This window comes from Vigna unguiculata, chromosome 8, assembly GCF_037176805.1.
Source record: "Vigna unguiculata cultivar grain cowpea cultivar isolate G323 ecotype 2 chromosome 8, ASM3717680v1, whole genome shotgun sequence".
In the NCBI taxonomy this organism is placed as follows: domain Eukaryota; kingdom Viridiplantae; phylum Streptophyta; class Magnoliopsida; order Fabales; family Fabaceae; genus Vigna; species Vigna unguiculata.
The window spans coordinates 4,256,584-4,281,316 of record NC_140799.1 but is presented as its reverse complement, the minus strand read 5'-3'; the positions used below and the strand labels follow the sequence as shown (position 1 = coordinate 4,281,316).

Here is a 24,733-nt window from a genome sequence, read left to right as displayed (position 1 = left end):
TTAGCATACAATTTCTTTTCTTTCAAGATTTGCAAGACAATCCGAAGGTGTTCCTCATGTTTCTCAAGAGTCTTAGAGTAAATAAGAATGTCATCTATAAAAACAACTACAAATTGATCTAAAAAGGGATGGAAGATCTTATTCATATAATCCATAAATATTGCAGGAGCATTGGTCACACCAAAAGGCATCACTTGATATTCATAATGGCCATACCTAGTTATGAAAGCAGTTTTTTGTATGTCTTCTACTTTTACTCTAATTTGATGATATCTCGGCCTTAAATCTATCTTAGAAAATACAGAGGCTCCTCTCAATTGGTCCATCAAGTCATCTATTCTAGGAAGAGGGTATTTATTCTTTATAGTGAATTTATTTAATTGACGGTAATCTATGCAAAACCTAAAACTTCCATCTTTCTTTTTAACTAACAAAACTGGGGCTCCCCAAGGTGACACACTAGGACGAATGAACTGTTTTTCAAGTAACTCTTCTAATTGTTTCTTCAATTCTGCTAATTCAGAGGGTGACATCCTATATGGTGCAATAGAGATTGGTCCAACTCTAAGCATCAAATCTATGGAAAATTTAATTTCTCTGTTGGGTGGTAAACCAGAAATATCATTGGGAAAGACTTCAGGAAAATTTTGAACAACTGTTATATTTTTCAACTCAACTTCCTCTTTTATTTCCATAGAAGATAATAACAAGTACCCTTGAATTTCATTCTTTAAAGGCTCACTTTTTGAATTGGTAGGTGATTTTAAAAGATTCTCAGAGTTTGGAAATATTACTGATTTCTCAGCACAATTCAAAAGGACTTGATTAAAAGATAACCAGCCCATACCTAAGATTACATCTAATTGAGACAAAGGTAAACATATTAAATTTACAAGGAATTTTCTATTCTCAATGAACAGTGGACAGTCTAAACAAACTTTATTGGTAATTACCGAGTCATTTGTGGGAGTTGAAACAACCAAACTAGTTTTAGAAAAGAGAACGACATATTAAGATGTTGAGCACAATAATTGAAAATGAATGAGTGAGTTGCACCTGATTCATACAGTACATTTAAATTTTTTCCTTTAATAAAACACATACCTTGAATTAGATCATGGTTTTCAGCAGCTTCAGCTTTAGTCATGGTGTACACTCTTCCTGTTGTCGTTGGTCTTGTCTTGGTTGCAGCTGGATTGAAATGTGGCTTCTGTTGAGAATAGCTGACCAAGTTTCCCACATTTGAAACAGACTGGTTCCTTAAGATGACAATCTTTAGCAGGATGACCTTGTCCGCATTTAAAGCATCTGATATGATCATATACAGGTCTAGTAGAATTTTCTGATGAAGATGGGTTGGATTGAGTCCTCCATTGTGGGCGATTGTAAGGTTTTCCCTTAATACGCTTATTTTTATTTGTCTGGGGTCCAAAATACTTTGGTTTGATACTTTGGTTGTTCTCAAAATCTTCCAAAAATCTACACTTGTGAATAACCGTAGGAAAATCAACAATTTCTAATATTCCTACTGTTTTTCTCAATTCATCCCTAAGTCCATTTTCAAATTTTATACATTTCATCCTTTCCTCTGGGTGATAAAAGAAAGTAGAGTATTTTCCTAATTCTTTAAACTTGGAAGCATATTCCCCTACTATCATACTTCCTTGCTTCAACTGCATAAATTCTATTTCTTTTGCTCTCCTCACATCATTAGGGGAATATTTCTCTAAAAACTTTGTTCTAAAAACACCCCAAGTAATAATTATTCTTCCTCCTTCAAGTAATCTCCTGTTACCATCCCACCAATATTGAGCTTCTCCTATTAACATAAACACAACATAATTCACCTTTTGGTTGTCAGCACAATTCATAACTCAAAATATTTTTTCCATCTCCTTAATCCATAATTCAGCTTTTTCTGGATCATATCCTCCAGAAAATTGTGCGGGTTTGTTTCTCCTAAATTCAACTAAACCTTGTGATTCAGGGTTTCTTTCAGGTCTTTGATTCCTCATTAGAGTAGCAACCATGTCTCGGATAGCTTGCATTGCTTCAGTTAATTCATTGTTCCTTCTAATGTTTGCCATCTAGAATTGTATGAGTTAGTAAAAAAATATATATAATGAGCACATTTCACAGATCTCGCATGAAACGTTGCTCTGATACCATCTAATGTGACAAAAAAAAATTTACTATTCATTTAATTATTATTATTTTCTACAATATAATTATAAAATTTAAAGGCAAAATTATACGATAATATCTAATTATACTTAAAATATTCACATATATATACATATATATATATACACACACACACACACATTTACAGTATTGTATGCATCTTATATCTACATCGTTTAGTACATTTGAATTTCCTACACTAGAAGGGGAAAAATATTATTTATTTACAGTTTTTCCCTCATATACTGGCTTTCAAACAGGTAGAGGGAAAAAGTTATGGATAGGGTTCCCTTGGACTGTTTGGGTAAATAAAAGGTAACTCTGATTTGTCCTTCGATGACAATCGGTGCATTCGGAGCAGAGAGAAAAGTAATGGTAGAGTTTCTCGTTCCCTGAAGATTTAGAATTATTCACTACATTGGTTTGCCATGCATTTCCTAGAAAAACAACCACAATGTCGACGAACAAGGGATCAGGCATGTTGGGAGCAGCCATCTATGATAATGTTATAAAATTTTGTTTTTCCCATACAATCATAAAATAGGGAAGTGAGACAAATATCACATAAAAAAAACATATCATAATAAAATAAAATGAAATGAAAATTCTCCCAAATCCATAAACTGGATTTTTATTATACTTTTATAAAGATATTGATTAATTTTGTAGTGACTAGTCAGAATAAATTAGTTCACTATCTTGAGTAATACTAACTCGTTTAAATCCCCAAGGTCATACCTCCAACTACAATAATCAAAACTTTATTTATCATAAATTTTATTTCAATATTAAACCATATAATTATATAAATAAATAGATAGGATCAATGAATAGTTAAAATAAATAAAAATAAATACAAAGGACCAGTACGGAACTGGAGATAAATGTAAATAAGTAAATGAGAATAAATATAAATTGAATAAATAGGACCAATGCATAACTGGAGATGAATATAAATAAATATGAACGAGAACTAAATATAAATTAGAATGGGGTTAGGGACACCTCACTTAAGGTAAATATAGAGATAAAAAAAATAATCATCGTAAAAAGATAAAATGATAAATGTGTCCTTCCATTACCTTAGTTACTATGAAAAACAGACCAAGGTTGTATGGAGACTGTGATAAAAAAATTTCTTCGTTGTTGTAATCTCTCTCTCTCTTTCAATGGATCCACACAAAAGCTTCTCTTTGTTGTTTTTTTCTTCCAGCTTCTCTTTCGCTCTCTATTTCTCTTACCCCACCCCTATTTATACTATATTAGGTAATCATTACTTCTAGTTTGATTCTTAATTAACTTAATTCCTATACTATTCTGATTTCATTAGTTCTCAACATCCAATCCTAGATTTTTTCACATTGAAAGGATAAAAGATTTTGCATTTGATTGTGACCCGCTTTTCATTTATTCATTTTGCATTTACTCAAACTTTTGTATATAAATTCATATATCGATTATTATTAAACGTATATTCATAATTTTTTGTATTATTAGTTTCAATAATATATAGAATATTCAACAATCATATAATTTGTTGGTAAAGAATTATTATCTATAAGTACCATTTATTTTGTAAATTTACAGCTAGTAGATATTATAAGTACTATCAACGTTTTGCATAAAATGTTTTGTCAATGAAGATCTTAAATATGGTTTCTTTAAAATATATTGACTTGATCACAAAAAAAAAATTGTTAATAGTGCATATAATATGATTATTAGGATTTTATTTTGTAATGTCAGAAATAATGAAGATAAATAGTATAACTACAATATATGAAAAGTAATCTATCATTAACTTTTAGGTGTTAACATACTAAAAAAATATTGTGGTATAAATTTTATTTTATTATATATATATATATATATATATATATATATATATATATATATATATATATATATATATATTGGATGTTACAAAACTGCTAGTCTCCCAATAATGATTCAGTTTCGTCAAAGTTGCTTCAGGTAATGAGATGAAATTAAGAGTAATCAGAAACTATTTGCATCTTAAAAACCTAATTTGTTCACATAAAGAGGTGGCTGAAATGTGAAGGCATGTAGGTAAATATTGAAGCAGCAATCCCAAGCTTGCATGAATGAATAAAAGCGAAAATATTATTCTCAAGGCACAGAACATTACAAGAATTCAAGCAATTAGAGTCGAAATATTAGGGTCGGCTTTATCATGCATGCTATTAGAATAAAAAATAATGACGACTAAGAGTCACAAAATAAAATGTTAAGTTTAGCGTGGGCTATGCAACTCTTGATAATCACCCTTAGTGTCCCTCAAGGGACGCTAGTTACTCAATATTAAAAAAAACGTATTAAAAAATATAAATTTTAGAGCAATAGTTAGGGAACACAATTGTATTTTAGACTAGCATCACCCGAGGGACGCTTTTATCTTATTTTGTGAAAGTAATGGAAAAGGATAGATTAAGCCGCAATCGATAGCATCAGTTAGTCGACGCAAGTTAGCAAAAAAAAAAAGGAAAAATAATTTTGCAAAGATGGCTTAGAGTAAAGTAAAAAAAAAAAAAAATTATTATTAAAGAATATAGTGGGTTGACCAACACTCTTATCCTATTTTTAATGGAAAAATAGATCAAGATAGTAGGGAGGGCTAAGGGACGCAATCAGTAGCGTGAGTTAGGCGATGCAATTTAATAAAAATAAAATAAAAAATTAATTTTGTGAAGATGACTTGGCCAAAGTTAAAAAAATATATATTATTTTTTAGAAGGGAGAGTGGGTTGGTCGACGCTTAAAGAAGTAGGTGAAAAAGTGAGATAAATTTTAACTTTACCAATTGCCTATTTTCACTTTACTAAATTTTAACTCTTCGTTTTCGTTCTCGCGCGTAGAGAGTTTCTTTCTCTCCACTCATTTTGCTTCATCTCCTTTCTCATTTTCAATCCCTCCACCCGGAAAGTTTTAGTCTCCTCTTTAATCGGCGCTCAACGGAAAACCACTTCGGTCCTCGTGAGTTGTGGTTAGTGAAGAGCGGCGGGATCGACCCTGAAGACGTGGTGAAGTTGTCGGCTGTTGGGCCCGAAAGACATGGTGGGTTCATATTCGTGTTCTCTTCAGTGTTTCTTTGGTGCTAAAGGAGGTGAGTAATGAGCATCGAAAGGGAGATGGTGGCTTTGATGTTTTTCTCGCATTCTCTATGAAATGAACTAATGAGTTCTAATCCCTCATATTTGAATATATTTATCATTTGAAGAAATTAGTTTCCCAATTGATTGAATAATTGTTTCCGAAATGTTTGGCAGCTATTTTTCCATTTGAATACCCCATGTTATAGCTATTTTTATCTACCTAAGCGAAGGCGAGGTGATGGGAGGCCAATTGAAAAAAGGGGTTGTTGTAGTGTCGAAGTGGTGGCCCTGTAGTGTTGGAGTGTTGGTGGTGTAGACCGCAAGGGTGAGGGATTCTATTAATTCATTGGTATTCTATTAATTTTTTTTTGCCACATTGGATATATGAAGTATGTTTGAATGTTTGAAGTGTGTTTGCTACATGAGATACTCAAAAAGTTAACGATGCATTCTGCTATATTCTTCTTAGTAGTATGATGAATCTATTTTATTTTACCGGTATTTGGCCAAATCATAAGTTGTTGGTAATTGATTTGTGAATGTGGCATTCAACGCATGTGCATAATGGCTTTGAATATGTGCAGGAATGGTTATTGCTTAAACAAATATCAGAATCATTCACAAACCATTCTCTTTGTCAGCATCACAAACCACTTAGGTGAGTCACTGTAAACAAAAATAAAAGATACTCTTTCTGTTGTTAGTTTGCATCCTGTAATCTTTATTTTTGAAAGAAGGGTTATGTTTTTGTAATTAGTGTTCATCTGAATCTCTACTATGAGAGACCTTGAAATGGGCACGAGCTAAAGTCTTGTCTATCAAGACTCTCTCGAACCTGCAACTGCAACATATTACTTGTTTCTTTATGAGCAAATGGTTTTTGATGAGATATGAAGTAAATGTTGCTTAAGATTTAAAGGAAAGAATATACTGACCACTAATACTTTGCTTTGATGGTATGAAAGAAAGTGGTTTAGTTTTAATTTGATTTTTGAACACTTAGTGCAAGTATTTGATTTGTGAATGGGATGTGCGGTATCTTTTTTAGTTAGTAGTTTTAATTAGTATCTTATTTTTTTCTAATACTACTTTAATATTTTAGAGTTTGGTGTCCAAATTTTTGTTCTAAAGTTATGGAATAATTTTTTTATTTATATACAGAACGATAGAAGCGTATAAATGAGAAGTTAATTTAAAAAAACAATCTTTCATTCATACCATATAATACTAAATAATAAACACATTTTAAAAGAAAACTTAAATTGGAATATAGTTTATTTTAAGATTTTTGAGTTTATAGATTACAAATTGCTATTACACATGCACGTGCATGTGAAACCTATGTATGTTTCATTACTCGACTTATTTTTATTTTTTTCTATTTAATTCTAACACTTTTCAAATATTATGATTGAATAGGAAGCATATTTGCAACGTATGTGGGATAAAGAATCTGATAGTTCTGCAGAATCTACAACAACTACTAAGATGGAATGCTGGAAAGATGTTGATGGAGGGAAGAATAGAGGTAGAGTTTATGGCACCACAGACTTTGCTGCCAACATTCATGATGGTGTGTCATCCCTTACTCAACCTTTAACAATATCCCGCGCAATTCTTCCTACGCAAAAACAGTTGCAAGAGGCAGAGAGACTTCGTGAAGAAGTAAGACAAGCCACTTAGAGAGCTATTGCAGTTGATGAGAAGGCTATTGCAACATCTGAAGGCTTGGTTGAAACAAATAAGAAATGTGCGATGATGGAAGAAGAAATGAAGTTGATGAAGCGACAATTAGCATTGGTGTTGGAAAGACATACTACAGACTCTTCAACTAGAGATGGCAATACGGGATGGGCTGGCCCGTTTAGGCCCACCCCGCATGAAGCCCACATCTTGTGGGTTGGACAGGCCCGCCCCGCACACATTTCTCGAGCTGGAACACACGGCCCGTCCTACAGATAGCTTGGCCTGTGGGCCTATGGGTTGGCCTGCATACTTTGGGGTAGAAATGCCCTATAGAGGTGGTGGTGATGCGAGGAAGCAGATAACAACATCAAAAAACAAATCAAAACCAGCACAACACCAAAACAACAAGCACTAAATCATTCAACCACAAATTCAGAAAACAGGAAACCAATTCAGGATACAATTTCAAAGCAATTGAATTAACAAGTTGCTGCCATAACTCTCAATTTCGAAAAACCCTGCTCCAGCAAAATCCCCCTCAATTTACCGTCAATCGTGACGGATTCAACGAAAGAGATGTGTTCTAGCCTTCAATCGTGATGGGTGGTCGTGAGTCATCATCAACGCGTTCGAGTTCGAGAGACGGGAAAGGCTGGAATGGTGTCCAGACGGAGGTAGCAGCGTCACGCCGGTGCGATGGAGGCAGCAACATTGTCACGCCGGTGTGATAGAGGCAGTAGGGAGAGAAGAGAAACAGATGGGTCTGTCCTACGACAATGGAGGCAACAACGAGAGAAGAGAAATAAATCGGTGGAGGTGGTGACGCGAGTCATGTCGCTCTGGTGCGGTGGACCAGCGGCGTGCAGGTCGGCGATGGTCAACACTGGATCAGCGACTACAAATTGGAAGAGCAGTAGTGGTTGTTGTGAGTCGTGACTTGTGTGGTGTGTGAAGATAGCAGAGAAAGAGAGAAGAGAATTGATTTTTTTAGGTTAGGGTTACACTAAAATAGCTTATGTGGGTCAACGGGCCAACCCGCGCAGGTCACGGGCCAGCCCGCATAGGTCACGGGCCAGCCCGCACAGGTCACGGGTCATTGCAGGTAGGGTCAATGCGGGCCTACGGGTTAATCATCCTGGCTCGACCCGCGTTTTCTTTGCAGGCCTGCGGGCTAGGCCCATATTGCCATCCCTATCTTCAACGGGTACCAGTCACGTGCATACACATTATGATCCTTTATTGGGTGATCAACCCATCCCTTGAACATGGACTTCATGAGGTAAATCATATTATAACTTTGTCCTAGCTAAATTTCAGTATTTGATGCAGATTACAACTTTGTTAAAGTTAATTTTTTTATAGCCTTTTCTACAAGTTGTGGTTCTTAATTAGAGGGTGTACAATTGTTTGTATGTTTTATATATTTATGTCTTACATATTGATTTTTCATTTCAAAGGTACTATATTCAATGGACTTTTTGTAAAGCTGAGTGACCATGACTTCAACTTCCTCAGCTTTATTTTCCAGTTTTAGTTAATAGGCTTTTTTGTATGGTGAACATTGTAAACAAATTATGACTTGAACTCTTTACACTTTGGTGCATTATCCACTTACTTAGGTTTTATAAACTTATATGCATCCTAATTTGATATCTATGACTCAATGAAGGATGTAAGTAGTTTAATTAACTATTGATTCTAATTAAAATGACTTATGAATGGATAACTGAGATTATATTGATTATGTGATAGTGATCATGCTTGCAGGTAAAATTTGGGTTGAGAACAAAAGGAACTGGACTTGTCGTGAGTAGCTATAGTAATGTTGTGTAGCCCTCGCAATTTGCGTCGGCTAACCCACGCATCCTTTAACAATTTAAATTTTTAAGCATCCCCTAGCCCACACATTCATAATGCATTTTTAATTATCTACTATTACTGTCAGCTAGTCCACACATCATTTAATATAAAGCGTCTGTTAGCCCACACACTTAACAACCGGTTTTAAATTATTATTTGCTATTATCGTCGTATGGCCCACTCTAATAGTGTCCCTTGGCCAATGCTAAGCTCATTTAACCAAACATATTTGTGTCACCGGGATGATGTTATTATATTGCAATTTGCGTCTGTTGGCCGACACATCTAAATTAGCCACCAAAGTTTTATCGTGGTTAGCATGCCGATACTGAATCGACAATAATTATAAATTTGTGTCGACTTTGGCCTGTTAGTGTCGGATTTTGGCCAACGCTATTTACCTAAATTCTTGTAGTGGAAGATGGATTCCTAAAAAAATGCATTGAATCAAAAATAAAAACATGAATGAAGTGAGAGGAAGAGAATCCACTGTAGACACTAATTGCAATGAGAGGTTAACGAGAGATGATTGATGTTTCTTTTTGCAAACTCCACGAAGAAGATGACGAAAAATTTTCGAATTAGTCTGACTCCTCCGACCCAATTTGCCCTTCTGTCCAAATCATTTAGTCAAATACTACTTTGAATTTCAACCATTACTCTCACATACGTGGCCTTATTTTAGTGGTGTCACATAGGAAGGGTTTTGATGCCCTCTATATTAAAAGGGGAAAGAAGGAACACCCTTGCAACAATCTATATCAACAATGATTCTTAAATTATCATTGTTAACTATTTTCAATGTCAATTGTCATTAAAAAACATTTTTTGATAAGGCAAAGGTCAAAAAAATGTTGGAACATATGTTTTTTTTTTTTTTCTATCATAGGCAAATATGCATATCTAATTACGGTAATAGACAGATTTAAAAAACAAAATTACGAAAGTAGGCAAATCGTGTTGTTCCCAAATTTTTTTTTATGAAAAAATTGTCCACCCTAATGATATTTTTCTTAATTTCAGAGAGTCAAACGATCAAATAAAGAAATCATGTTGGAGGCACACGTTTTTAGACTTAAAATCATGTGGGAAAAAGACGTTTTTGTTTTGTAATATGTATTTTATGATTCTGAATTCCTGTAATCGATCACACCTATTTGGTAATCGGTTACAAGGAACGACTCCTAATATAAGGTGAAAAATTATGTGCGAAATGAGTGTAATTTTCCTCTTTAACTAATATAAAGAGTTTTTATTCTCTCTATGTTGCTAAGTTGTTGATATGTTATTTTTACTATTTTATAAATGTGTTTCACACTCGTATAAGTAGTTTTTTCTTTTATATACATTTTTTACTTTGAAATATTTGTTAATAATTTAACTAAAGAATTAAAACAATGTTTTTAATTTCTTCTATAGTATTTAAAAAATTGTTATTTTTTTTAATTTTATGTGAAAATAGTTTTTATTTTGAAATTTTTAGATAAATTTATTTTAAATGTTAACTAAATTTATTTTTTTAACAAAAAAATATTATATTTTTAGTTTTAATATATTAATAAAATTAAATAAAAAATTATTATTATATAATTTCAATAATTTTAATTTTAATTTCAGATTTATTAATAATTTGATGAATAATTTTATTTATTATTAAAATCATATAATACTATTTACTTAATAATTTGATAAGTACATTAAAATTAAAAATATACATATTTATTTATTTAAATAAATAATTTTAAATAATAAACTAAACTAAAGAGTTTCAAAATATATTCATATAAGAAATCAAAAATATTATTTATAGTTTATTAGCAAAATATTTCAAAGTAAAAAAATCTATAAAAAAGAAATATATAATCACTATAAAATTTTAAGAAAACATATTTTTTTTGGAAAAATCTTTTAGAAAAATACTTTAAGATTTCAACATAAGTTTATAAAAAAATTTGAAAGAAAATATATGGGTCCAATGAGCACAACTTCACCTATTTATGTAATTGTTTTTTAAAATGTCTATATCGGTAATTTAATAAACCATTTCAATAAAAAAATCTCAATTACATAACCTAAAATCACAAAATACACACACATCGGTAATCGTAACATATGTAATTGATTATAAAGCAAAAGTGTTTTCTCCTCACTCAGTTTCAGGTCTAAAATCATATGTCCTCATATGATTTCTTCATTTGACCGTTTGATTCTTTTAAATTAAGAAAAATGTTATGGAGGTGGACGATTTCTTCATAAAAGGTGTAGAGCCAACACAATTTGCTTATAATAGAAAAAAACCTAAAAGATAGTTCAAACAAGTGAAAATAACACTTTACATTAATTCAAATTTATGAGAACTAAATAATTTGTATAGAAGACAATTTTCAATGACAGAACTACCATTTCTCAACCATACTTAACCAATAGAAACTTCGAACTTTATGTTCGAAAATTGTTCCAGATTTTAGCATTAAGAGATAAAATGTGAGAAAAATATACAAATGCTGTGAAAGAAAATATTATGAAATGTGGGAGTATATTCCAAACTCCAAGCACATATGGAACAGCACAAGAAGCCTGACTAACTCCGAAAAATCTTTATTTTAAGCATTATTTTCATTAATTAACCCCTCAAGGCTAATGAAAACAACCAAGGAGGATAGCAATGCTCATATGATTAGAAGTATATGCTAGAATGAATCTAACTCATACTCTATAAGAAAAATTATACAGGAAATGTGTGAACATTTTCCAGATTTACAACAGTAAAAAAGGCTGACTAACTACAAAAAATCAATATTTTCAGCACTGTATTTTCATTATTGAATAAAGCCAAGGAAGACAATGCTTATATTTCAAGAATCAATGTGTGCTAAAATGAATTTTCTATCCAATATGTGCTTATATTACAATCAGAAGATAATGTGAAATGTACCATTGGCACCAAATGCACAAGGAATGTGCAATCCATTTCATTCCTTGAGAAAACATTGTGCCATGAATGTGAAAACACTATCGTCATCCTCAGACACGAGAAAGGCGTATATAAAGAACAAACTCGCTGTAAAGATGATTTAGGTTTCGGAACTTGAATTGCAGCAAAATGAAAAAACGATATTGCTGATTAAAATACACTATTAAATGAAAAGACGTAGAAAATATCTCAACTGTGAGATCCAAAATGAACCCTAAACGAAAAAGTACGGACATACAGAGCGTAATTCTATAGCCTTTATTGAGAGAATACTATCAAATATGTAATGGAAAATTTAAAGAAAATGAAGGCAAGAAGTGAGATGAAGAATCAATTACCGTCGCCGTTTGGAAAATCGAGAACCTTCCCTTGCGATTGAGGAGTTTTGCTTTTACTTATATACAGAGGAGCGCGACGGTAAACCCTAGGAGGGTTTGATAATGCCGTTACCTAGTTTTCAAATATTAAATATAAATTCCTTATATTTTTAATACTTGTGTTTGTCAGTACGGTATATTTCTTCTGCGTCCTTTTATTTTACTGAAGAATATAACATAAAGTATAATGCCGTTACCTAGTTTTCAAATATTAAATATAAGTTCGTTATATTTTAATACTTTTGTTTGTCAGTACGGTATATTTCTTTTGCGTTTTTTTATTTCACTGAAAACAATAACAAAAACGAGTATTCTTTTATATATATTATCGGCAATAGAGATCGAATAAATAAATAATTACTTGAGATATTTTAATCCTTCTAAAAAAACATGTATATGTCATAATAGTATAAAGTTTGAATGAGAGAGTGGATTTGAAAGAGTAAAAATGAGTAAGTTTGAAGGAAAAAAATGTGTGAGATTTTTTTAATTAAGATACAGATGAAAAAAAATGAAAAAAGAAACTATAAAAGTCTATACAAGATTTGATTGATGTGTACAATTATTTAATATATTACTATTATTAATCGTAAAACCTAATATCATTAATTTTTTTATTATTATTATATTATATGTTGATTTTTATTGTATTTATGTACATGTTAAGAAGGAAAGTTACAAAAAAAAAATAGTACATCCCATTTTTCCTCATTTTTTCAACATAAACCCCAAAAATAGTACAAGATTTTTTCAACATCTCTTTTTGTCGTTTGATTCAAGCAAAACGTAACTCTAAACCTCAAAAAAACCTATAACTCCTGCAAAACAATATAATGTTAGACACACCTTGTATCACTATCATCGGTGATATACTTGTTGAAAATTTTTAGAGTTTCTTTTCCATAGTATTATTCATGTAATCCTTCTTGTGGTTGTAATTAGGATTTTTGAGACCAAATTTTTCATTTGTCATTCTTACATACATGCACACAACTAACAAGAACAAAACACAAAAAGATGATAGGTCTCTAACTCACATTGAAACTACACTTTAGATATAGAGTTATTTTTAAATACGTGTAATATATGTTTTCCGACATAGACATCAATCATGAGAAAATAGCTTTCAGAATTTTGTTTCTAATCCAAGCTTATCCAAGCTTATGCTTTGAGTTGTGCACTTGCAAATATTTCCACCCAGTCAACCTTTGCATTTCTGACACGACCTTATTTCTATGATTCCAAATACTTCTAATTAAAGTCATCCAAGTAATATTTCAAATCATATTTCCTTTTCTATTTAATCTTAACATGTTAAAATGATTAAAATGTTGCATGACTATGTTGTGTGAGACTGTTATTATTCCTATCCATTTATAACATGGATCCCAAATAGGGGTGATCATGGATTGGATTTTTAATGATCCAATCTACATCCATTTTGGATCTAAATAATTGGATTAGATTTTCGATCCAAATTCATTTTTTCAAAAAAAGTATATTGGATTTTTTAAAAATCCAGACCCAAATATTTAGATCAAGTTTAAATCCAGATCTAAATATTTGCATCAAGTTCAAAATCCAAAATCCATTTTTCATAAAATAAATTCAAATTAAATTTTTTAAAACTTGTGTCCATATGGCTGACACCATTGAAATTTGGCAGATTTTTTGTCAGAGCCAACGAGGCCAAATTTCATCATGGGATGAACTTGGATGACTTTCGAACAAATTTCGGTCGGGGATGACGTGACCAAATTTGGGCCAAGGTCGACTTGACAAAATTTCACTCGAGATCGACTTGACTGGATTCGACTTAATTTCGGCCAGGGCCAATTTTGCCTAATACGACCAAATTTTGGCAAGAGCCGACTTGGCCAAATATGGCCACATTTGGGCCAGAGCCTGATCAGCCAAATTTCGGTCAGGGTTGACTCCACTAAATTTGTCGTCGAGACCAACTTGACTGAATATGGCCAATTTTCGATCACAACCGACTAAGTTGAATATAGTCAAATTTCGTTCGGGACTTACTCGACCGAATACGACTAAATTTGGGCTAGTGCCAACTCGACCAAATTTTGGTCATGACCGACTCGCCTAAATATGACCAAATTTCGGTCGCGATTGACTCTGCCAAATGTAACATCCTTAAGGAATATTACTTAAATGAATAAATAAATAATAAAAGAAAGTCAAATGTCATGATATTATTATTCCTAAATGCAGGAAAATTTTAAAATACTTAAACACGCGCCAAAAGTAAGAAAGTAGTCATAAATACTTTACAATTTTCAAGAATCCATAAACATAAAACAAAACATAATCAAATAAGCCTAGCTCTAATCCCAGCTAGCCCTCACTCTGTCGCCTGAGCATCCTCAACATCACCTGTATCCACATATGCTCCCGTGTAACGAATCACACGATCATCGCCATACACAAATAGAAAGGGTGAGCTAAGATAATAAAAATAAAAATAACATATATGCACGTAGTCCTGCCTCTACGAACCTCCCCGCTCGTAGTCCTACTCTACGAACCTCCCCGCTCGTAGTCCTGCTCTACGGACCTACCCGCCCGTAGTCCAACACATGTGATCCACCAGCCCCGTACCTCTCTGCACGTGGCATCTCTCAAACGTGAGCACGGAACATACGAACCTACCTCGCTCGTATCCCCACGTGAGAGTAACTGGATATGAACCTCCCCGCTCATATCATCACATGTTAACCACCATCCATGAACCTACCCGCTCATGGCACAACATCTCACGATCCAAGTGTAGCATCATTGCTCAAAGCAACACACAAAATAGAACAGGAACAACAACATTTTTTGCCTGGCTCAGTCAACACGCCGCCAGGCGAAATCAGCCCAGACCGCCTGGCGGTACCATCTCACCGCCAGGTGCCAGCGCACTTCCAGCACCACTATTTTTCAGTCACCGCCTGGCGAAGCACACCCTGCCGCTAGGCACCACGCAGTACAGGGACCTCTGCAGTTGTCTCTATCGCCTGGCGCACACCCCCGTGTCGTAGGCGCTACACCAGTGACATCACACTATCTGATTTTCTTACATAGGTTAGCGCACATGAACTTACACCATTAAACAACACTAAGATAATCTTGTTCTCTTATTGTCCAACTTCGAAGTGAAGAATTAGTGGCACACCACTCTTGGTCGATTACCTATAATCCACTTCCTAACTCACTCTAGTCATGACTTGGCATTTAGCAACCATAATATCACATCCTCAAAGGGTCTGTTTTAACTTAACACTCTTATCACCTAACCCAGCACTCCCATTCTGAGATTCCTTAATACCAAACTGTTATTACCACTTTATCACACTACTACTCTCAATTCAATCATAATAGTTCAGCTTACTCATCTACTTATACCTCTCAAACCCAATCCATCTTTTTAAGTGAACTTCCTCTAGTGGAAGAGGTATAATTCAGTCCTCTCTTAGACTGCTTCAGCCTTACCTCAAAGCCTCTCCTTCCCTTGATATCACTAAGTCACAATCGTCTCAACTCTTATAATTAATAAATCCACATATTCTTACCACAACCAGTTATTATAGATCAAACATTCCAAACTTCCTATTTTAATTATCTTTTCATGTCCATTTCATTCACAACCCATTCACAAACAAGTTCTTTCCCCAAACAGACTCGCCCATTTTTCCAAACAGCCCTGTGACGTCCCTACTGCCTAGCGATCAATAAGATGCCGTCGGGCGGCGCATCAGATTATGGGTACAAACCCAATTTTCTGCATTTGCGATTTCCCTTCCCGATCCCATGGTTCTGTTGTCTCGAGTTCTACAACCCAACATTTACAAAGCAATATTTCTACAATTCAACCCTTCCAATTGAACGCAAAGATCAATAATTTTACTCAATAGAGGGATTACCTATTCTTAACATGATCTCCTCATTTCCCTCCGTCATCGTTAACAATAACCCAACCATACGAATCATTATCACAACATGAGTCAATCACACAACCAAATCAAAGACGAACATAAACATCATCATATCACAGAATTTACCAAAATAACAACACTATGTCAGACCGCTTGTTCCGCCTGGCAGATTTCGGCCCAACGCCAGGCAACTCGTGCCAAAACCCAGAATTTGGGTGAACAGTTGTTGTGTCGCTTGGCGGCACATGCATGACCGCCAGGCGGTTTCTGGACAGACCTCCAGAATTTGTAGAAAATAGCACAATTTGACGAGAGTTCATACAATTATGGCAATTCCAAGGCAAAATACAGTCATTACAATTATAATGACACACACACAGCAACTCCCCTTACCTCGACTCCTTGCTACAAGCGGATTTGATGTGTTTGCAATACAAAACACCCTTGTTCTTGGCTTGCAGTCCCAAAACTGGTTTTCCACTCCAATTCTCCTCTGTAATTCGTGCAAATATACCAAAACCCGTTGTTTAGCACTCACCCCACTATTTCAGGCCTCTTTCCCCGTGATTACCCTCTCTCTCAAAATTAGTCCACTCTTAATTTCCCTTTAACCCCTAAAACGAAAATTAAGATAAAAAAATATGTTTTAATGGTTATTCAATACCCTTTACAGCATATTTTTCAGCACTCTCGGCTGCCTTCTTGGCTACTAGAGTTTCTAAACCTTTTCACATTCATGCCAAGGAAAATTTGGCAAAAAGAGAACAATTTTGTTCTCAACAAGGTTTGAACTCACAACCCTTCAATCACAAAGCAAGTGCACAACCAATTCAACCAATTTACAGTTGTGATAATCCCTTCAATTTTAAGGTTGTGATCACATCACTCTTTCAAATATATAACATAAAAATTCACAATTAAATAACATACATAGGACTTGAACACAAGCCTTCTAACACAATCAAAGTACTCTCAACCACTTGAGCTAATACTTTTCCACATTATAACAATCCGCATTAAATACTTCAAATGCTCCTATTACCCGCATTTATTAAATAATTATTTAATTAACTATTTAATTTTCTCGGGTCTTACACCAAATACGACCAAATTCAGGCCAAGACCAACTCGGTCAAATTTTGGTCGAGGCCAACACGACCGAATTTTGACCGGAGATGACTCGACTGAATTCGGCCGAATTTCGGTCATGGCCGACTTAGTTGAATACGGTCAAATTTCGATCATGACCGACTCATTTGAATATGGCCAAATTTCACCCTAGGTTGTCTCAGCCAAATACAATCAAATTTGGGTCTGGATCGACTCGGCCAAATCTCAATCGGGTCTAACTCGATTGAATTCAACTGAATTTTGACTGGAGCTAACTAGGCTAAATACAACCAAATTTTGGTCACGGTTGTCTCGGTCGAATACAGTCAAATTTTGTCTAGGTCGACTCAGCCCAATGCAGTCAAATTTGGGTCGGGGTGAACTAAACCGAATACTTCCAAATTTTGTCCAGGACCAACTAGGTCAAATCTCAATCGGGACCGACTTGACAGAATTTGGCCTAATTCGTCCAAATTTTGTATAGGGTCACGCCAACTCAATCAAATATGACTAAATTTGGGCTAGTACGTCTCAACCTTTAGCCTAACCTAACAAAAAATATAAAGTGAAAATTTGGATTGAATATTTTGGATTATCCATTTTGAAAATCTAGATTTCGAGAATAGATATTCAATCCATAAAATATATTAAATGTAGATTATATTGATATCCAGATCCAATAAAATGGATTGAATTTTTAATAAAATGGATATTAAATGGATTGGATCATAGAAAAAATGGATTGGATCATAAAAATTGGATTTTTTGCCCACCCTTAATCCAAAAAAAAAAAATTCTACTTTACATTTAGAAAATAGATGTTGAATTGACTCTTCGAAGTTTGTAAACAACACACACATCTTACATGGAGTTAGAATATTTCTATGTTGGAGGTTATCCTTAGTTGTCAAATTATTCATACTTATTCTCCAAATAAAATGTTTGGTATTAGGGATTGCATTTGTCTTCTATATCATATCGAAGAATTCACTATAATCATCACAAGTATTACTATGTAGAATTTTATATGCAGATTTTACATTGTATATCTCTAACTCATCCCCTTTCATTTCCAATAATCATGTCCTTGTATCTGTGGTGCATACTTTATTAATATTTATCTCAACATATTTGCCTGTGTTAATTCCGATTCAAAGCACTCCCTCTCCCACCTTAGTTGTCACACTATTCAAATCCTCTCTCCAAATAAAATGTTTGACATTAAGGATTACATTTGTCTTCCATATCATATTGAATAATTCATTGTAATCACCACAAGTATTACTTTGTAAAATTTTATATGTAGATTTTACATTGTATATCTCTGACTCATCATCCTCATTTCAAGAATCGTATCCCAATATTTTATTATGTGTTAATTTCCACTCAAACCGCTCCCCCTTCACTTTATTTTCCATTCCCACACAGAATTATTATAAACCATTTCTAATATTGTTGCTTGTTTCAAAATGAAATTACTACATACTCTGGGGAATTTTTCCAGCAAGTGATATTTCATTAGTATACCTATTTTTCCAAAATTTGGTTTTTTTCCATTTCCTATATTCCCTGTAATATTTTTATCAAACCCTTTGTTATCAGTTCCAATACCACTTACCTTCTTTAAATCCTTATATCGTACTGATTCATAATTGAATTTTTTTGTATATATATATGTAACTTTATAACATGACTTGCTAATTGGTATCTTAATAAAAAAAATTAATTAGTATCAGGATTTGGCCTCTAATACACTCTTCCCTATTATTTCTTTATATACTTGTGATGGATGCTTAAACAATGGTAAAATCTAAGGAAAGCTAAGAACAGGGTTGAAAAAAAGTCATTAATACTATTTAAAGCTTCCAAAGAAATAAATAAATAAAAAGTATACAGATAAAACACTAACATAGATATAAATCACAAAAAAATTATTAATTTGTATAAAATCCATATACCTTAGATGAAAGTTATGATTGAGATTATCGACTTAAAATCACCACCTATGAATAAAGTAATTACATAATGTTTATATCATTAATAAATAATCACTAACACGTGTAAATCAAATCGTTTAACTATTTTAGTTTAATTAGTAATTTCGGATTTTAACCTAGTATTGATGCATTGAATATTCGAAGGACTAATTTTATTCAACTAAAATTTTTAATATAAATAATGATTTATTTTTCTTCCAAACAAATAAATAAACAAGTGAAATACAACTTAGGAATAAAAAGTTATCCCGTGTACGAGGAAAAACCAAAACAGGCCGTTAAAATCGGACGAATTGAACAGCAGGATTGTTGGCTTATCTCAGTTGCCCCACCTGCCGAAGAGAGGACACAATTAATTCAGAATCACCATGCACTTGTAGTTCTATTAGAATGGTCCTTTTTTTCCAACAACAAGAATATTCAATCCATTACAGTATTATACTAAAAAAATATGAAACTTGAACGCCTAGAGTGTAATGAAATTGATTATTGACATCCTTATAAAAAAATGAATTACTCAAATGTTCATACAGTCCTTGTCAGATCCAGGATGAGGAAAATGTTGCCTTTGATGCTACCTTCTATATATGTACATAAAGAGGAGTAGATTCTAGAAGTCCGAATGATATACACAAACTAGACTCGAGTGTGTTATGGGGGTGCGGCAAAGAGGGCACTCTGGCTTTTCATTGCACCATTCTGTGATACAGTTCCTACATGTATTACACCAAACAGAAGATAAGAGAGGGAAAGAATCATGTAAATGGAAAGCAAAGCGAAAGCACCAAGACATACCAGCAGAAAACATGGCCACAGGAAGTAGCTGTTGGGTATTGACGATTACTCAAGCAAAGTGTGCACTTGCTAACCCCACTAACTGCATGATGCTGAAAACAGAAAAAGGATTTATCAAACACTTGATACTCGAGATGACATGATGGAACTAGCTATTAAATGGAGGCTCTTCATTTAAATATGTCGCCATGTGAAATCAACAGCATCCAATTCAAAGTACATCGCCAAAAGTGTGAACAATTCGAATCTTAAGAAAAGCACTGATATTGTGACCCATACAAGTTAACGGAAAACCAGAGGGATAGTAATCACAAAAACGATTATACAAATTCTAATTCATCAAGGAACAAAACTAGTTGAAACATGCCTACATAATCAAAGTATACACTTTAGTTTTGTTTTGCTACTTCCACTTTTATATGCTTTAGCTAACTAGTATCACAAGGGGACTAATAAAGGAACATTCAGTACTTCCCATTGAATGCTTCTACTTACATAAAGAAATAAAGTGTTAACTGAATTTTGCGTGCTCAAATCTCAGACGAAAGAAATATAATTTTTCGTTTAATACTTGTTACCACTCGTTAAAGAAGCAATTTCCTTTATACTTCTGATTCTATGATTAAACCTCAGCATTTCAAACACAAATACGAGCCTGTTCGGAGGAAAATTCTTCTTAAACACTTCTACGAAAGAAGAATAAAATGAAATCAACTTAAGCTAAAATTAGGCTGTACATAAATTAAAAATCAAATTTTGGAGAAGCTACTAAAAATAGCTTCGATAATTTACTTTATACATAATCTAAGTTTAGCTTATAAAAAGTTGATTTTATTTTGTCTTCTTATTTTTCTCCTCTGGATATACTTATGGAGAAGTTTCTCCAAACAGAGCTTACGAAAGTCAAACATGTCTATTCCATCCCGTTGCATTTCCAAGTAATATATTGCACACCGGGTCTCATTTAATTTACTTCAATAAGAACAACAATCATGCAGTAAAATATTGCAATTAAAACGGGTGGTGAGGACAGAATAATCTAATGAGAGAATTGAACCTCAGAAGATGAAGAATCAGAGACCCAACTTCCTTTGTCAATATCTGGAGTTGCCAGATTACCCTCTTCATTTAAAACAGGTAAACCATGTCCTGCAGTACATGATAAGTGAATCAGGTTATGAAAAAAAAAAACTAACTGAAAAGGCACAAATATAAAAACTGTCCAGTGCATAATGGTATATGTGTGTGTTACGTTGTTACGAAAATGAAAAATTATGAAAATAATTGAATAAATAATCATCAATAACCTGCTGATCTATCGTGGGATGCAAAGGATGCTTGATGAACTGAACCAGTAATTGAAGTAAAATTTCTTCGGCGGAGACCTTCAGCAGCTATTATACAAAGTTGAATCAACAGAAATACTCCTAGTATTTGGTATCTGCAAGGACAAAAATTATTAAGAACAGGAGCTCTAAGTCTAAAATCTCCTTAGAAAATTACTAAAATAACTGATAAGAAATGATAGATTAAATTGCGTAGGTGGAACTAAACTAAGGTAATTTCCAACTATAAAAATGTCAAATTCATGGTTTTATATGAAACGAAACCAAGTGAATAATAACAAAATCTGGCATTCACATGACAGACGTTATACAAAGCAATTTCAGGGAATTTCCCAAATTCTCCACATATTTTTTAAATCTTAAAAATTTCGAAGACGTTACCTAGGTCTTTGATTTGATGCTTTTCCAATAAATACATAACGAATGCCAGCAGCACGTTTAGATATATGATAATAGAGGCCTGCAAAATAAAGGAATGGGAAGATTTAAAAGACTTGTTTTCAGATTTTACACATTTCACAACTTTTATGAGTCTAACAACTAAAGAATCACCTTCAAAGTAGAACAACATAAGGTTAGCACGAAGAGCCAACTGCAAGAACTCACGAACAAAAGGGAGCATCTGGTGACAGGGAATAAAAACTAGATTCAGCGGAAGAAAACATTCAAAGAATTGCATTTAACTACACTAATTTAATGAAGTCCAATTGTTAGACAACAGATTCAGAGGAGGTGACACAAAACCTGTGTCATAAGAGTGGCCAACTATAACTTAGCTAGTAAATTCCCTGATAATTTATGGATGTAAATAAAATTATCAAGTGTTCCCAAAGAAGAATATATTGACTTCAAATCCATGTTGTATGTGAAAACTATCTGCTGAGACTAATATACCGTGGGCCATCTCTGAACCAAATGCAACCAAAATGCACTCAGTTTCCCCTTCAACCTTGACAGAGTTGTCACAGATTGTCCCGACGAGGATAAAGGACCAGTGCCAGAAATCTGAGAACCAGGGCTCCTTTGGGCATTTTCTCCAAAACCCTCGGCAGACTCTGAGTCAGCAAGGACAATGCCTCGTGAAGCAATTCTAGAACTGTGTAATTAACAAACAATCAAGTCGTCACAAAATTTGACATGCGCACAGCTCAATCATATAAATTGGAATGAAAAGTAAACATCCAATGAATCAGCAATTATCAACCTAATCCGTTCTGCCATATATGGAATAGCCGTCTGATATACAATGAAAAGAGCACGCCTCGCAGGTGTAGGAGGAAGTCCATAAGTTCCTGCAACCTAATAAACCAATCAACAACATTCGTCTCAGAAACAATAGGCGAATTCATCAAATCAATTCAAGAATACAACAATACCAAGGCCCTAAACAATGAACTGTAACCGAAAATAAGACCACACCCTCACGTTTTCTGACATATTTGCATCCTAGAGGTCGTATTTGTCGACACTTTTTCACACTATTAAAGTTCGCAGTGAAATCAACCAGTTAAGGCAATTAAAAACCTTGAACAGTGTAAAAAACAAAATGCAAATTCGAAAGGCAATCCAATCCTCAACCGAATTTCAAAATTTCGAGCACGAAACCTGAGTGATGTCACAGTATTCCTCTCCAAGGGTTTGTTGGCCGGAGCCCGTTGTGAGAACGTAGTAAAGCATCTGCCCTAAGAGCTTCGTCTACGATGGAATCAACAGAAATATGCGATTACTCACTTTACGTTCCAATTCAAAACTCGCTCTAACGAAAGAGAGGTTACCTCGTTTTGGTAAGCCACTGCAACTCTGGTACCTGTGGCAAGAGTTACAACAACAACAGAATACAGTTAATTGAAACTTCATTCGGAATGGGAAGCGTTATATTAACGGGAGAAACAGAGAGAGAGAAACCAAAGAGGTGGCGAAAGGCGTCACGACAGGCTTCGTAGACGAAAGATGCGTATTGATCGTCCTTCTCGGCGGCACGCATCATTTCTGGCTGTGCTGCCAGTGGGAACCGCCGTGGTTCGGTGGCGGGGGTGCTCGGACCAGCCTCCGTTCCGTCGCCTGAATCTGACCCATGCCTTCCGAGGTGACCCCACCCCATGGCCGGTTTTTTTGTTCTCTAACGCTGTTCTGACGTGCTTATCTTCCACTGCTATTTTGTTAAAACCTCTATTAATTTAAGAAAAAAAATAAAAAAGAAAAGCAGAAAAACAATCGCCGTTGCCGGGGATCGAACCCGGGTCACCCGCGTGACAGGCGGGAATACTCACCACTATACTACAACGACTTGTTGATAAGCTTATAAACAGGAAATTATAAATACATGGCTTATAAAAGAATTATAACAGTTCATTTCATAGCTCTACTTTTTTTAATCATTATTTAATTTGTATGTTTTATCTTGATTTTCTGTTATTGTCTATTTGGATTAAGCGCGAAAAATCACAAACAAAAAATTTAAAAGATAATAAATAAATTATTAAATACACAAAAAATGAAAAATATTCTATACTTGAACTTCTTCTTTTTTCAATGGTAAAAGAATTTGCGAAAAGCAATTATTACATAATTGATTATTTTTAAGCGTCATTTTAAATATATTTTAATATAATTTAAGAAGTTCCAAAAAAGAAAAATGTCTAACTCAAACAACCTTAAATAATCACTTAAACTTATTTCTTCATCAAATTAAGAAGTTGCAAAGAAAATTTTCTCAACTCAATGAACTAGCTTCTACGTATTGTTTTGTATACATGCTAAATAATGTGAACACAAAGATAAATTGGAAACAATATACTATAAACAATGATAAAATTAGCAGAATAATAATAATATTTATAACTAAGCCCTCTTTAAATTTTTAATATGCATGTTTATCAGTCTTTATTTTGAATATTGTAGAATCTATAAATGGTGCGAAAAAAGGGCTTCTTCATTGTCAATTACTAAAAGAATGGCAAAGTAGGAATTTTAAAATGTGGCTGTACAAGAAAAGGATTTGTGGGTGCAAAAAGTAGTAGCCTATTTTGAGTGGTTATAATTGGACCTCAAGCTTGTTGGGTTAAAACTAAAAAAAAAATAGTGTATGTGCAAACTGAATCAACAAACAAGAACTATAAATTCAATGTTGATCTATCTTAACGTTTATAATACACAATATCATATATCAAAAATACATGTAAATTTACATAAAGTGCAATCTTATTAGATTTGATCGACTTCTGGAACTTAAAGTTCACGTTTATATAAACTTTTCTATGATATATTTTTCAGAAAAAAAATTAAATGATTTTCTTTTATAAATTTGACCTCTATTTTTTTATACTCTTATTTATATTTATAAAATTATAATATAT

The 24,733-nt window shown here is 33.5% G+C and overlaps 1 protein-coding gene, 1 long non-coding RNA gene and 1 other non-coding gene across 3 annotated transcripts; all 3 read right to left on the bottom strand.

The window, feature by feature from the left end:
* Positions 1-2,432: 2,432 nt before the first annotated feature.
* On the bottom strand, positions 2,433-12,283 carry LOC114195570 (uncharacterized). Its single transcript, XR_003606511.2, has 2 exons — positions 12,156-12,283; positions 2,433-2,621 (listed from the first exon to the last, which is right to left on the bottom strand). It is a non-coding gene; the product is annotated as an uncharacterized LOC114195570 (long non-coding RNA).
* A 7,427-nt stretch (positions 12,284-19,710) lies between these two features.
* PEX10 (peroxin 10) lies at positions 19,711-23,538 on the bottom strand. Its single transcript, XM_028083232.2, has 11 exons — positions 23,283-23,538; positions 23,153-23,184; positions 22,983-23,072; positions 22,582-22,676; positions 22,272-22,473; positions 21,930-21,999; positions 21,759-21,837; positions 21,339-21,472; positions 21,089-21,180; positions 20,032-20,123; positions 19,711-19,949 (listed from the first exon to the last, which is right to left on the bottom strand). Exons 1-11 carry the CDS (start codon positions 23,476-23,478, stop codon positions 19,847-19,849), a joined length of 1,185 nt encoding a protein of 394 aa, XP_027939033.1. The 5' UTR covers positions 23,479-23,538; the 3' UTR covers positions 19,711-19,846.
* Positions 23,539-23,592: 54 nt separating this feature from the next.
* TRNAD-GUC (transfer RNA aspartic acid (anticodon GUC)) lies at positions 23,593-23,664 on the bottom strand. Its single transcript has one exon. It is a non-coding gene; the product is annotated as a tRNA-Asp (tRNA).
* Positions 23,665-24,733: the final 1,069 nt, after the last annotated feature.

Excerpts from the sequence above, each read along its gene's own strand:
- PEX10 (XM_028083232.2), bottom strand. The coding sequence starts at position 23,478 with ATGGGGTGGGGTCACCTCGGAAGGCATGGGTCAGATTCAGGCGACGGA. Across the intron at positions 21,473-21,758 it reads GCATCAAATCAAAGACCTAG|ATACCAAATACTAGGAGTAT; the intron begins GTAACGTCTTCG and ends TTGTCCTTGCAG. Across the intron at positions 21,181-21,338 it reads ATCCCACGATAGATCAGCAG|GACATGGTTTACCTGTTTTA; the intron begins GTTATTGATGAT and ends CATGTACTGCAG.